The sequence below is a fragment of the Fusarium verticillioides genome, chromosome 1, assembly GCF_000149555.1.
Source record: "Fusarium verticillioides 7600 chromosome 1, whole genome shotgun sequence".
Lineage (NCBI taxonomy): Eukaryota > Fungi > Ascomycota > Sordariomycetes > Hypocreales > Nectriaceae > Fusarium > Fusarium verticillioides.
In genome coordinates this window covers 5,112,006-5,124,516 of record NC_031675.1, presented here as the reverse complement: position 1 = coordinate 5,124,516, position 12,511 = coordinate 5,112,006, and the positions used below count along the sequence as shown (strand labels likewise).

At 49.3% G+C, this 12,511-nt stretch overlaps 7 protein-coding genes across 12 annotated transcripts; 3 read left to right on the top strand and 4 right to left on the bottom strand.

Moving 5' to 3' along the window:
* On the top strand, positions 1–5,141 carry FVEG_00394 (CAMK/CAMK1/CAMK1-RCK protein kinase). Of its 6 annotated transcripts, none has more exons than XM_018886853.1 (5): positions 1–1,106; positions 1,179–1,567; positions 1,904–2,148; positions 2,257–4,698; positions 4,760–5,141. In XM_018886853.1, exons 1-4 carry the CDS (start codon positions 1,067–1,069, stop codon positions 3,308–3,310), a joined length of 1,728 nt encoding a protein of 575 aa, XP_018742501.1. In that variant the 5' UTR covers positions 1–1,066; the 3' UTR covers positions 3,311–4,698; positions 4,760–5,141. The 6 variants fall into 6 exon arrangements, with proteins under 6 accessions (XP_018742501.1, XP_018742499.1, XP_018742500.1 ...); XM_018886851.1 differs by adding an exon at positions 1,702–1,752 and having other exon boundaries at positions 2,257–5,141; XM_018886852.1 differs by having other exon boundaries at positions 2,257–5,141.
* On the bottom strand, positions 3,918–4,640 carry FVEG_14652 (hypothetical protein). The gene is made up of 2 exons (XM_018903597.1): positions 4,313–4,640; positions 3,918–4,260 (listed from the first exon to the last, which is right to left on the bottom strand). Exons 1-2 carry the CDS (start codon positions 4,395–4,397, stop codon positions 3,962–3,964), a joined length of 384 nt encoding a protein of 127 aa, XP_018742505.1. The 5' UTR covers positions 4,398–4,640; the 3' UTR covers positions 3,918–3,961.
* On the bottom strand, positions 4,780–5,422 carry FVEG_00395 (hypothetical protein). The gene is made up of 2 exons (XM_018886857.1): positions 5,129–5,422; positions 4,780–5,073 (listed from the first exon to the last, which is right to left on the bottom strand). Exons 1-2 carry the CDS (start codon positions 5,373–5,375, stop codon positions 4,826–4,828), a joined length of 495 nt encoding a protein of 164 aa, XP_018742506.1. The 5' UTR covers positions 5,376–5,422; the 3' UTR covers positions 4,780–4,825.
* A 645-nt stretch (positions 5,423–6,067) lies between these two features.
* Positions 6,068–7,009, top strand: FVEG_00396 (hypothetical protein; the record flags this gene model as incomplete). Its single annotated transcript, XM_018886858.1, has 4 exons — positions 6,068–6,400; positions 6,474–6,564; positions 6,620–6,699; positions 6,753–7,009. The coding sequence occupies 4 exons, from the start codon at positions 6,068–6,070 to the stop codon at positions 6,933–6,935; spliced, it is 687 nt and encodes a 228-aa protein (XP_018742507.1). The 3' UTR covers positions 6,936–7,009.
* An 832-nt stretch (positions 7,010–7,841) lies between these two features.
* On the bottom strand, positions 7,842–10,487 carry FVEG_00398 (hypothetical protein; the record flags this gene model as incomplete). Its single annotated transcript, XM_018886860.1, has 2 exons — positions 7,842–8,401; positions 8,461–10,487. One exon carries the CDS (start codon positions 10,485–10,487, stop codon positions 9,285–9,287), a length of 1,203 nt encoding a protein of 400 aa, XP_018742508.1. The 3' UTR covers positions 7,842–8,401; positions 8,461–9,284.
* On the top strand, positions 7,955–8,845 carry FVEG_00397 (hypothetical protein; the record flags this gene model as incomplete). Its single annotated transcript, XM_018886859.1, has 4 exons — positions 7,955–8,281; positions 8,328–8,418; positions 8,470–8,549; positions 8,599–8,845. 4 exons carry the CDS (start codon positions 7,955–7,957, stop codon positions 8,782–8,784), a joined length of 684 nt encoding a protein of 227 aa, XP_018742509.1. The 3' UTR covers positions 8,785–8,845.
* A 435-nt stretch (positions 10,488–10,922) lies between the features above and the next one.
* Positions 10,923–12,411, bottom strand: FVEG_00399 (26S proteasome regulatory subunit rpn11). The gene is made up of 3 exons (XM_018886861.1): positions 12,193–12,411; positions 11,857–12,110; positions 10,923–11,804 (listed from the first exon to the last, which is right to left on the bottom strand). Exons 1-3 carry the CDS (start codon positions 12,256–12,258, stop codon positions 11,111–11,113), a joined length of 1,014 nt encoding a protein of 337 aa, XP_018742510.1. The 5' UTR covers positions 12,259–12,411; the 3' UTR covers positions 10,923–11,110.
* Positions 12,412–12,511: the final 100 nt, after the last annotated feature.

The following is a 12,511-nucleotide window of genomic DNA, read 5'->3' as shown; positions in this document are numbered from 1 at the left end:
CGATATCACCACTACTGACTGACTGGAGTGCCCTGGACTGTATTTACATCGTCGTCTCTTTAGCTTTGGCATCCATTGTCATTCACCTTCACTCGCCAGCAGCGTCTTACAAATCCTCTGTTTCAGCTGTAACCATAACATTCAGCACATTCAGGGCAAAAGTCTCCGAGACTGACCTCTCTTGTTCACTCAGTGACCTCACTCCCCCAGACCAGTGGACAGTTATTCGACTGCCCGGGCTCCTAGCAATTTCCTAGCACACTGAATTCGACCTACGAACCCCTGTGTTTTCCAAGGTTTCCCGCTGGGAAACGCCCCCCATCCCCACTCAATCCGCCTGGCGTTGGCCTAGAATCCTGCTAAAATCTGGGCTGCCACTCCAAGTGGGCTGCCCACCCTTTCCCTTTCGTCACCTCTCAAATCTCGGTCCTCCCCCCGTCAAAAAGAAACCAGGCTCTACCTAACCTTACCTGACCTTGCATTGCCTCGAACAAAAACAAGCAACCAACAGCGCAAGGCACTTTTATCCCAATCGATTTCCTTTTCCTGGTTTCTTCTCTTGGGACGACTTCTCTTTTCTCTTTCTTCTCCATCCTCCAACATCTGTGTCGCTTTTCGACTCACACACAACGTTAACCATTACTCATCTCTTCACTGACTACTCGACTTTCTACGACACCCTCACATCAAACGTCAAACAAGAAACGCTCCCGTCCGCTAGAGTAGACAGACCTGCTAAACCCCGCATCGTCCACAGAGCAGTCCAACCCTGTTTTCCTGCTTCCATCAAGAAATCTATCCCACTTCGTCTTTTATAATAATATTGCCCGCGCTTTGCGACACACCAAACAAGGCTCACGTTTACGATCCGACTCGCTACAACTCCAAGACGGAATAGCTCTAGGCCAGACCGGCGAACCTGTTTTTAGTTGCACTGCACATTAGAAGCAACTACTGCTCTCAAAGACGTCCAATCGCCCAATACCTGCTACCAAAGTTCGCTCAAGACCTCACGACTTTTTCTCTCAAAGGCGACTGTCGCGCCTAGGCGGCAATTTCTCCAGCCATGTCTACCATTCAGCAACTCAAGAACTTTATCCGGCACGGTATATTCTAGCCCACTATTCTGCCAAGTTTGGCCCGTTTTTATGAGACAGACGCTGACAATGGTTGCTTAGGCAAGCAAGCTCGTGCCGCTGCTCCTGAAGAGTCTCCACGCAAGACAGAACAGCAACAGGCGCCCGCAGTCCAGCACAAGACAGCATCAGATCCCAGTAATACCAACTACGCAAGGGCACAGGAGCCCGGAAACGAATATGGCGATGACGATTACTCACGCAGCAAGAGCAAGAAGCGCGTCGATGATGAGAAGCTCGCCAAGCTCATTGCTGAGGAGAATGCCAGCAAGAGCAAATTCCCTCGTTACCCCGGCCTCGAGCGTTGGGAACTCGTCGACAAGATGGGTGACGGTGCCTTCAGCAATGTTTACCGTGCCCGCGACACAACAGGACAGCAAGGCGAGGTCGCCATCAAAGTAGTACGCAAGTACGAGATGAACAGTATGCAGGTAAGCAAACACTGGGGTCGTCTGTGTCTGTCGCCCTATCTCCTTTTGTTTTGATATTTCTAGTGCTTTTCATTCGTCTGCTTTCTCTTTCTTTGGGTCCCCATTTACCAACACGGGGTTGTCCCCTCTCATAGGGCAATAAGCATTTACATCCAGACTTTAAGAAAGTCCCGAAGGCAGCAGAGGTGCGAGAAGATTCTCCTTACGTTACTATTTCTTTCCTATGTCCAGGCCGACGCTGTTCCCGTCTAAAGTCAGTTCCTGCTGTCTTGATGGCGGGGGTGGCCAGCCTTTAGACTCGAGGAAATGCGAGGCAGAACACTGACACTCCTGCAGCGATCAAATATCTTGAAGGAGGTCCAGATTATGCGCCAACTTGACCACCCCAATATTATCAAGCTCGTCGAATTCTCCGAATCGAGGCAATATTATTACATCATTCTGGAGCTAGCCCCTGGTGGTGAACTTTTCCACCAGATCGTCCGCTTGACATATTTTAGCGAGGAGCTTTCTCGACACGTCATTGTTCAAGTGGCTAAGGCTCTTGAATATCTCCACGAGGAGAAGGGTGTTGTTCATCGGTAAGTCATGACTCTTTTTTGGGCCGCTTGATGTCAGAAGTGGTGATGCCCCTCCTGACGTCATTCGCCTCTGCACGGCCTTGGAATCATCACTAACACCCCAACCAGCGACATCAAGCCCGAGAACATTCTGTTTGAGCCCATTCCTATGGTGCCCTCTAAGCACCCGAAGCCTAAGCAGCCCGGCGATGAGGACAAGGTTGATGAGGGCGAGTTCATTCCCGGCCAAGGTGCCGGTGGTATCGGTCGCATCAAGATCGCCGATTTTGGTCTCTCCAAGATTGTTTGGGATAACCAGACAATGACGCCTTGCGGAACTGTTGGCTACACAGCGCCTGAGATCGTAAAGGACGAGCGATACTCCAAGTCTGTCGATATGTGGGCGCTAGGATGTGTGCTATACACTCTGCTTTGCGGTTTCCCACCATTCTACGATGAAAGTATCGAGGTGCTCACTGAGAAAGTTGCCAAGGGTCAATACACTTTCTTGTCTCCATGGTGGGACGAGATCTCAAAGTCTGCCCAGGATCTTATCAGCCATCTCTTGACTGTGGATCCTGAGAAGCGATTTACGATTACCGAGTTCCTCGCTCACCCATGGATTGCCGGAAACGGACCTACTCCCCGAGATGAGATGAAGAAGTCTGATGGTATGCTCCGGGCCTTTGATGCTACGAAATTCGAAGAGTCTGGCAAGCGATACGACTTCCGATCTCCTGGCGCTGTTAACCTGCGTGAGGTCTTCGATGTCGGTTATGCTGTCCATCGTCAGGAGGAAGAGGGCAAGCGAAGGGCGCAGATTGGCCCCAAGGGCACACCAGCACGCTTCCTCGGCGGCCTCAACGAGGAAGATGAAGACGATGATGTCATGCAGATCGATGGTCAAGATAACACCGGTGCCAAGCCCAACGCAGCGACTCAGGCCCTTGAGCAAAGTATGCGAAAGGCCAACATCCGAGATCAAGAGCAACAGCAACAATCTCGGGGTCGTGAGCGGGAGCGTGCTGAGAGAGGTTACGGCCAACATTCGGCAACAGTCGCCGCGGCTGCTCGACAGCAGGTACGTGAACGCAATCGCCAGCGAGGAGCATTCGAGCTCAACCTTGACAACGCTACCCTCCTGGGTAAGCGAAACAAGAAGGTTCCTGTCATGGGGGTATAGGAGCCCAATGATGTAGACTCAGCCGATGGTTCAGGAACAACAACACCCAAGCGTTTGAGCCTCGATGGCACAGTGTCGCCAAGGCCAACGCCTCTGCGGCGGCACTCTTCAGAGCTTCCTTTTATGTTTGAACAACATAGATGACTTAGAGACCATGAGTCTGGGGTGTGACTGTTTCCAAATTGACATTTGTTTTTGGAAAGATGGAGGATGACAAGTGGCACCAGATATTGTCACGGGGGTACATTTATTCAGCATCCATGACAGAGGAGGAAACATATTATTTGAAGTGCATTCAGGCGCAAGGAGTACCGGGTGATTGGCACGGCTAACGATATAGCCCGGATCATTTTAGGACTCAAGATTATTTGCAACGTTTTATGTCATGTAATATTTGTCAAAGGCCAGGGGCTATGTATGAATCAGCAGGGCTCTTGTCTCTTGATATTTATAATCTCTCTCTGCGTGTATCTTTGTTGATGTCGTGAGGAGAGGTTGTGACAGCATTGCGTTGTGCAATATCGAACATCCATAGGTTGGGAGTTTGGGGGTCTCGTTTACGTATTGAATGACACGGTTTTAAGACTGAAGATATACTTGCTTGGATGTTAGAGATGTATGTTTATCGTCAAGTTATATAATTGAACTGATTCAATACTCCTCGTCGCCTTCTTCCTCCTCTTCAGTGTCCTCGTCTGAAACTGGGTAATGTGAACCATTGTTCTTCCTCAGGTCACCGCCAGACGGAACATTTCCACCCCTCCGTGACTTTGCCGGATCAGCTTGATGCTTTCCCTTGGTACAGCCTTTTCGTCCACCCAATTTGTCACAGCACGTCCAGCGGAATCCGTCGGGCATCTCCTCTCTCATCTCAGGCGTATCAATCTCCCCATGACAATCCTCATCATGATCCGCCCAGAAATTCCCCGTGTTATCAACATCAAGATCCCCTAACGTCATCAGCAAACATGCGCACAGAAAAGCAGTGCCTGGTTAACGTACCTGGATGGTAACAACACGACGTCTCAGTGTTATCTTGGTGGGTAAACGCCTGGTCACACTGAATACAGACAAACAAATCGTTCATGGCTTTGCGCTTGAGGCCAGTGATTGGATTGTCGGCGGCTTTCAGGCGGCGGTAGTGGTTTAGGGCGCGGGCATTGACGGAGGGTCGTCGAGGAGGGCGAGGAGGATTGCGCGGACGTGTTGCTCCGGTGCGAGATGGACCATTTCCTGTTCTAGTGTGAAGGACATTTTGGCGATTGAGATGTTTTTAGTATGAGATGAAGTGAGTTGGATATGTTGGTGTAAGTAAAGTGACGCCTTGAAGTTGGAATAGGTAGTGTAGTTCGGAGCTTGTTTTATTAGTGTCAGGGTGATATGCAGGGGTAAGTAGAGAGACATTGTCGCAACTTCCCAGATTCTTCCAAGCTGACAATCACAATAAAGAAGGAACTTGATAGTCTTTTCCATGATGAATTGGAATTTGGGAGACACTGGGCTCTTGCTGCCTACCTAAACACCATCGTCGTCGTTATAATCCTCCATGTCACTTGGCTCTTCGCCCGACGCTCTCCTTGACTTAGTTGGATCAGCTTCATGCCGCCCATGGTAACAGCCATCCTCATCGCCAGGTTCATCACAGCAATTCCAAACAAATCCTTCGGGGTATTCCGCGCGCATTGACTCTGTGTCTATAGTCCCGTGACAATTCTCATCGTGGTCTGCCCAAATATCGGCATCATAGTCAACCTCAAGCTCTCCTGAAGCGTACATGTCAGCTCCCGTGTTTCTGAGCTGAAAGCGTTAATTTCTTACCCCAATGGTAGCAACAAGCATCTTTATCATTGTTATCGTTTATGTAAAAGGCCTCGTCACATTGGACACAGATGCTAAGCTCATCCTCCGCTTTGCGTTTGCGGGTGTCGGAAGAATCATTGACAGCTTCTAGGGTCTCAAAGTAGCTGCGTGCACGGGATCGGGTGTCAATATCTTGGCACAGAGCTCGGAGAATGGCACGGACTGTAGCGTCTGGCGCTTGTAACATGTCTTCCAACGAAGGCATGATAGATGGACCAATTGGATGCAGAAATGGCCTTTGATTGTTTGGTTTGTGGGAGTAAAGAGCTGAGTTTGCTCTTCCGTGTCCTGGTCTTTTTAGTGCCACGGGTTGACATGGTTGCTTTTTTGCCGGGTTGAAACGCCAAATATTGAGACATGCCTGCTCGGGCACTTACATGCCCAATGATTAGAAAGTTCGACGGCAGTTTAAGTCAAGTCTTTTCGTTTTATTCCCGTGAAGTCTGATCGGATGGCGTTTGATATTGGCGATATCCTTGACTTACATCGCTTGGCTGTGAGACAGGCTTGATGAGGTAACTCACTTGCAGTCAAGCATTGATTGATATATATGTATCTGTTTGCAATGCACAACCAAACGGAATGTGGGCTCAGCTCATACTGTGTGTCTATCCGTTCATTTGTCTTCGTTTGTTTCTTTGTCTTTATCTTGTTTCTTATCCTTTTCCTCCTTTCCTGTTTCCACGCGTTCCGTTGACCAAAGTCAGTTAGCAAATTGAGCTACTACTCGACTTCAGCTTCATCAGTTTTCATTAATTACAATCATTTCAATAGTACTGAGCTTCATTTGTCTATTCTCCTCTAAGATTGGGATTGCTGTAAGTTTCCCAATCCCATGTTTGTCTGTCGGCTGTTGGTCTAATCTCTAGTCTTGTTAGTCTCCGGGAGCTTCTGGCGATGCTCTTCATCCTCAGATACCTCATTCTGTTTGCAACCTTGGTTGCTTGTCAAGAATACGGCCAGCCTGGAAACACCAGCTGTGTCTCCGGAGCTCACATCATTGTGGCCAGAGGCAGTCTGGAACCTCGGGGGCCAGGCATCATCGGAGCAGTTGCTCAGCAAATCCATCAAAGGATCCACCACTCCGATATCATATCTCTAGAATATCCAGCCATCTATAATCCCTATCAGCCTTCACAGATGGAGGGTGTGGCGGCTCTTTCTGTTGTGCTGGCGCAGTATGTTACGGTCTGTCCCAAGACAAAGATTATTCTACTCGGATTCTCGCAGGTCAGTCCATCTAGATATCACCTTGAGCCCATCAAGAAGCGTATGGTTGTTCTTTACTGACTCTCTTATGCAGGGCGCCCATGTCATTGCCGATGTGATGTGTGGTGCGAGTTCCATCGGGTTCCTCCCTACCAAGCCTTCACCTTCCGCCATTACCAACAACAGTCAGTCAAAAGAGCCACAAATCTCCATCACTTATACATTCTAATCTCCTCCAAGTTGCAGCTGTTGTTCTCATGGGGGATCCAAGCACTACCAAAGGTCAACCCTTTCACGTTGGAAGTAGTGTTGGCAATGGTGTAAGTCCTCATGAACACACTGGACACAAGCGGCAGCTGACTAGAATTGCTAGATATTTCCCCGTCAGAAACCCGAAGGATGCAAATGTGTTTCGGACAAAACAGTGTCTTTCTGTGACGCCGGTGATCCTTTCTGCGAGGCTGGTGGTCATGACTTGAGAACTCACATGAACTACGTAACTGCATATGGGCATGCTGCTGCTGACTATGCTGTTGGCATGTTCCACAGAGCCTAGCATCCTAACTTGGCTGGGTTCTCGTCTTTTGGCGTTGGTATAGTAACAGATAAGACTGAAATCGATCTATCAAATATCGTCACTAACCCAGCAACATATCCTGGATTGCTCAGCTACAGTTGAAGTAATTTGCGATGTAAGTGGCCTGTAGTACTTACTGCACAACTTTGTTATTAGGAATAGGGGTAAGCTCCCATGGATTGTTATTAATGACCATGGTAAACCAGGCAAACCAACTACGTCAAGTACAATCTTGGCAACAAATAGCCCAGGTATCAAAAACATGTTTAATCATATTGTAATCCTCGCAAACATTGATATCCAATTCCAACCCTAGCAAGTTGACAGAAACCAATGTTGAGTCTCCCCACTTGCACAAACACACAATATAATGATATAAAAGGCAGAGTTGGCTGTTTTAGTGCGGTCGTTGGACATGTCATATATACTTTCTTTTCATCGCACTGCTCTATAAATTAGTATTTCCTATATAAACCCGTCTGTTGTCGAGTTACGCAGACTATATAGTGACCGAATCAAGAAACAAGTCCGGTACCATCGATCTACCCCAGTCCCTGCAGCCGAACCGCAAAAGTTGCAAAGATGCGATTTGACAGTCGAGGTCCACGGTTTTGCTTTTTCCAACCTTCACTAGAGCTTCTAGAGTGCTGTTGTGGGTCTGCCACTGCTACGCCGCTGCTCTACTATCTTGAAGATGGATATTAGATCGTGAGTTGCTATCGCTGTCTACCACTGTCAGTCATCGCGTTCTAATGCTGCGGCTTCCACTGCGAATTGGCAGTGGCAGCCGCCAAGGAGAGGCTACCTTATATATTCTTCCTCTGTTCTTTCATCCGCTCTTCCTCCTTTCCTCTTCTTCTCACTTTCATCGTGACTTCCACTCTATCAAACCTGATCACAACCAACAACTACACATAAAGTGATCACTTCTTCATTATACCTTCATAGACTTCATTCTGATTACATCTACCAGAATTCTTATCAGCAATATCATCACCATGATTGCCTTCATGCTCATCGTGAGCCTCCTCCTGGCTCTGGCTACAGCCAACACCACTGCCAACGCTATCACCTGCGCCAATGGCGCTCATCTCGTCGTTGCCCGCGGCAGCCTCGAGCCTCAGGGCCCTGGTGCGATGGGGGTCCTCGCTGAGGAAATCCTCAAGCTTATCCCTGGGTCTGACATGGAGGCCCTCGTCTATCCTGCCCTGTATGCTGAGTATGTCGAGTCCCAAACTGAGGGTGTTCGAACCATGACCTCGGTGATCCACAACTATGTCAAGAACTGCCCGGATACCGACCTTATCCTCATGGGATACTCTCAGGTAAGTTCCCATCTTTGATCTTGTGGATAATGTTAACGATTCTTAGGGAGCGCACGTTACCATGGACACGATGTGTGGTGCCAGCTCCGAAGGTTTTCCCGGCACCCTTTCTCAGCCAGCCTATATCACCGACAACAGTGAGATACATTCACGGAGCACAAACTTGAGAGATGACTGACCTTTGACAGTTGCCGCCATCATTGCCATGGGTGATCCAAGTCTCACCGAAGGGCAGCCATTCCTTGTCGGAACGAGTGAAGGCAGTGGTGTAAGTATTAACTGGCAAACACATCATGAACACAGCTGACATCTTCCAGATCTTCCCACGTAAACTTCCCATCGGCTGCAATGCCATCGCTAGCAAGACCGTCTCCATCTGCGACAAGGGCGACCCGTACTGCGAGGCCGGTGGTAAGGATCTCTCCGTACACTTGAGCTATATCAAGAACTACGGAGAGTTCACCGTCGGCCATGTAGTCAAGGCGTGGAAGTCCCGTAACTGAGATCGCTTGGGTCACTTCTTGAGATTGGAGTTTGGGAGTAGAGAGGTTCGTTTTCGGAATAATGGGCAGAGATGGCCTTGGAAACACCAACAGCCAGAGAAGCTGAGTATGGCTACATGGGGATACTGGATTGCTCTCACAAATAAAGATATTTTTGCGAAGTACTATTGCTGTTTTGGGATGTGAATAAATTGCCTAATCTCTAAACTTGTGATAGAAAATAAATCTCTCAGTCTACATTCTTTGTCGTCTTATCATTAGAAACGAAGGAAATAAATAAAAAAAAACATCTATCTAGGGTATCATGTGATGCGTAGCTGTAACCAAACTTTAACCCCATAAGCGTAACCATAATCCAAATCCAGATCCATATCCCATATCCATGCTGTGTGCCGTGTCGTGTCGTGTCGTGTCGTACTGTGCCTCCGTAGCCCGAAACTCCAAATCATTCCCATGTCGCTCAGTCTCATTCATCGCATGTCATCTCAGCTCAGTTCATCTCAATGCCATCCCTCGTCGGGAATGCTCCATCCCGCCTTTGCAAATAGAGGCACCGTTTCTGGATAGGATAGCGTAAAGGGCAGCCAGAACGTCTCCCTGATAAGGTGCGGTATCCTCTCGGGCCGCAGGGCATGCTCAGGTAATCTGCACTGGATGATTCTCTTGAGGATCCAGATCATCTCGTGTGCCAGATTCTCCTGCCTGTCGTGGTCCGAGTGCTTGAGCTCATTAACATAGGTCCTCGCAAGCTCATCAGCCAGCCCCGCTAGCGACAACATGGAGACGGGGAGGCTGCCAGCGGTGCCTATTTTTAGGGCATGCATCTCGTTGAAATCGTAGGGAAACCTCACGCGGATCTGCTGGAGGATGCCGTCAGAGGTCGCGACGCCCCAGACGTGTCGCTGGCGCGGGATGGGGATCATGCCCTGCGCCCTGGCCCAGCACTTTTGGTTCTCGCGCGTGTGCTCGGGACACACGATGCTCACTCTGTACGGCCTCGCCTCGTAGCCGTAGTAGACCATGGCCGCGAGACCGCTAACGGCGTAGGGGATGTGGCTAAAGCGCTGGGCTATCATGTCGACTACCTCTGATACGGCCTCGCGGTTCATTGAGCGGTCGTCGGAGAGGAAGATGGCTTCGTTGCTCCCCTGGTCCAGTGCCTGATCCTGATCCTGTTGATAGATAGTATGTATACCATGCTTCTTCTGGCTCAGCTGCTGCTTTGACGCGTTTATTAATCGGGTATCAACAACATTGCTGCGTTTATGTCTCTGTTTCTGATTGTGGCCCTCCCTTTGCAGGGATGTATCCTCTGATGGAGTCCGTTGGCCTCTTGCTGGTGGGGGACGCCGTTGACGTGGAACCACAGGCAGAGGCTTCGATTGCTCACTAAGACGATGCTGCTGCCCGCCTGACGCGTGTTGATCCTTGTGACTTCTTTTCTTTTTTGCCTCAACTCGCCTGGAAAAATCATTGTCTCCGTAACCATTAGTACCGTGGCAATGACTGCAATAAGTTCGCTTCTTGGGCAACCCAAATGGATTATTCCTTTCCCTTCTGTGTCGCCGGTGATTTCGGTCTGGTAGAGGACACTCACCTCTAACTGATTCTATACGGACATCCGGTTCTGAGTCAGTGTCAGAATACTTGTCCGTCGCAAACCAACCGCGCAGGATTGAGCGTAGACTTGTTCGAGAACTCATGATCGCTTGAACAAATCTACGGCTCTTTCAGGCGAAAGCGAAGAGTAAGAACTCACCTGCTTTTATAGATATCAAATCTAAGTATGCGCTCTTGTAAGAAATGACTGAACTGCTTTGAAGATATTCCGTGATGGCGAGCTGCTTCTGGTGGCTGTGGTTGTCTTTGTCTTCAGTGTGGCTCTAGATTAAACAAGCAATAGCTGAATGTCGAAATATGCAGTTTGTCAATATGAGCGCAGCTTTCAAAAAGGGAATTTTAAAAAAAGAAGAGAATGATACGCAACTTTCGCCTTTATAGAGACGTCGAGATCTTTGTTCTACGCACGAGTAGCTGTGTTCAGCGTCCAGCAATCTTCAACAAGCATAATACCCAGCACTTACAGCGCTCACAGCCTATGAACACCATCTACGATCATCTCCGCACATAAACTCACTGAACGAAAAAAAAAGTACACGCGGAATTAATTCATGCATGCTATCATGCTAACCTTGTGCAATAATTCGTGACATGGCTAGGTAGGTCTCTAATTCTTCCGTCCCGACCGCCAACGCCCATTAATCTTACAAGTCCATCCCGTGGCCTCGTTATTTCTTGTTGAAGGTACCTGTTCGTTTCCTCTCGCTTATAACTCCTCTTCCACGTCCATTTGTTCGCCGTTCACTTGCCCCTTGGACCCTGCTTGCCCCTCCTTCCTGGGCATGGTGGCCTCCTTGTCGATCATTTGTCTCGACACAGAGACAATGTTGTCCTCAATGAGCTCCTGGCCAACATCCTCGAGATGCTTCTTGGGATCCAACTTGCCAACGTAGCGAGTCTTGAGCTGATCCTTAGTAAGCTCAGTCTCCTCCTTTACGCGCTTCTCGTAGCCATCCGCCAATGAGACCAGCTGTTGCAGTCTGTCCTTGTTCTTGCAACCCTCATGTCGGAAGTCGTCCATCTCCAGAGCTTCGGTCCAAACGTGCTTGTGTAGGTTCATGAGCATGTTCTCTTCGAGCGCGGTCTTGCGGTAGTTGATTCCAATCGAGTAGTAGTGTCGGTTCAAGCCGTGGATGAGAGCCTGGATCGAGGGCTTGTTGAGGTGACCCAAGTTGCTAGTACTCTGTCGGGGCTCTTGTCCAAGCATCAAGAGCTGGGGGTTGATGAGTCGGAAAGCGTCAATAACGACTTTGCCCTTCACGGACTGGATAGGATCAATGACGACGGCAACGGCGCGGGGGTTCAGTTGCTCGAATGACTGCTGTGTGTTGATATCAACGGAAGAAAGCCAGCAACCGAAACCGGGATGCGAGTGGTACCATCCGACGACCGACTCAGGTCTGTTGAATCCGTTAGACAATGACAACAAATGCGATACCCTAATCAACTAACCTTCCTGTTTGCCTAAGCATGTCCATCATCTTGGTCTGGAAAACGGGGTCCACAGCCTCGACACTGACACCGGTACCGCTTTGTGGCATGGCAAACACGTCCATAACCTTTACAGTGAAGTCATCCACAAACTCGCCAAGCATCAGACCCATGACTTCCATGGGCACACCTGCGCGACCGTGTCGAAGCATTTTGAGTAGGGCAAGGGAAGAGATATAGACCGTTTCGGAGTTGTCAATCAGGTTTGTGTTATCCTACAGTCATCAAGGTTAGCTAAGCTCAGAATTGCAAAGCACACTCCATCAGGGAGCTCATATGAAGGAGGTGATAGCTTACAGTGCCGTGTGCAGCTCCTCCAAGGCCCATTCCACCGCCACCAAGTAAACTCCTGAAGCGCTCCATGATATCGACGGTGTGTTGAAATGGCTATGGATGATATACGGGTAGAGTAATTCGTCGACAAGAGTAGCGTGCAGGTGTTGATGTTGATGTGGGCGGTGATGGAGGGTTGGCGTTGCTATGATCGATCGGGAGCTTGGTGAAGGTAGTTGACGTTGACGCCAGCCCGGCAGCCTGGGAGCCACAGCTGAGAAGCTTAGTCAGTCACGTCACGTGCTTGAGCTAATTCCGCTCTCTGTGGCGTACCGCATGCGAG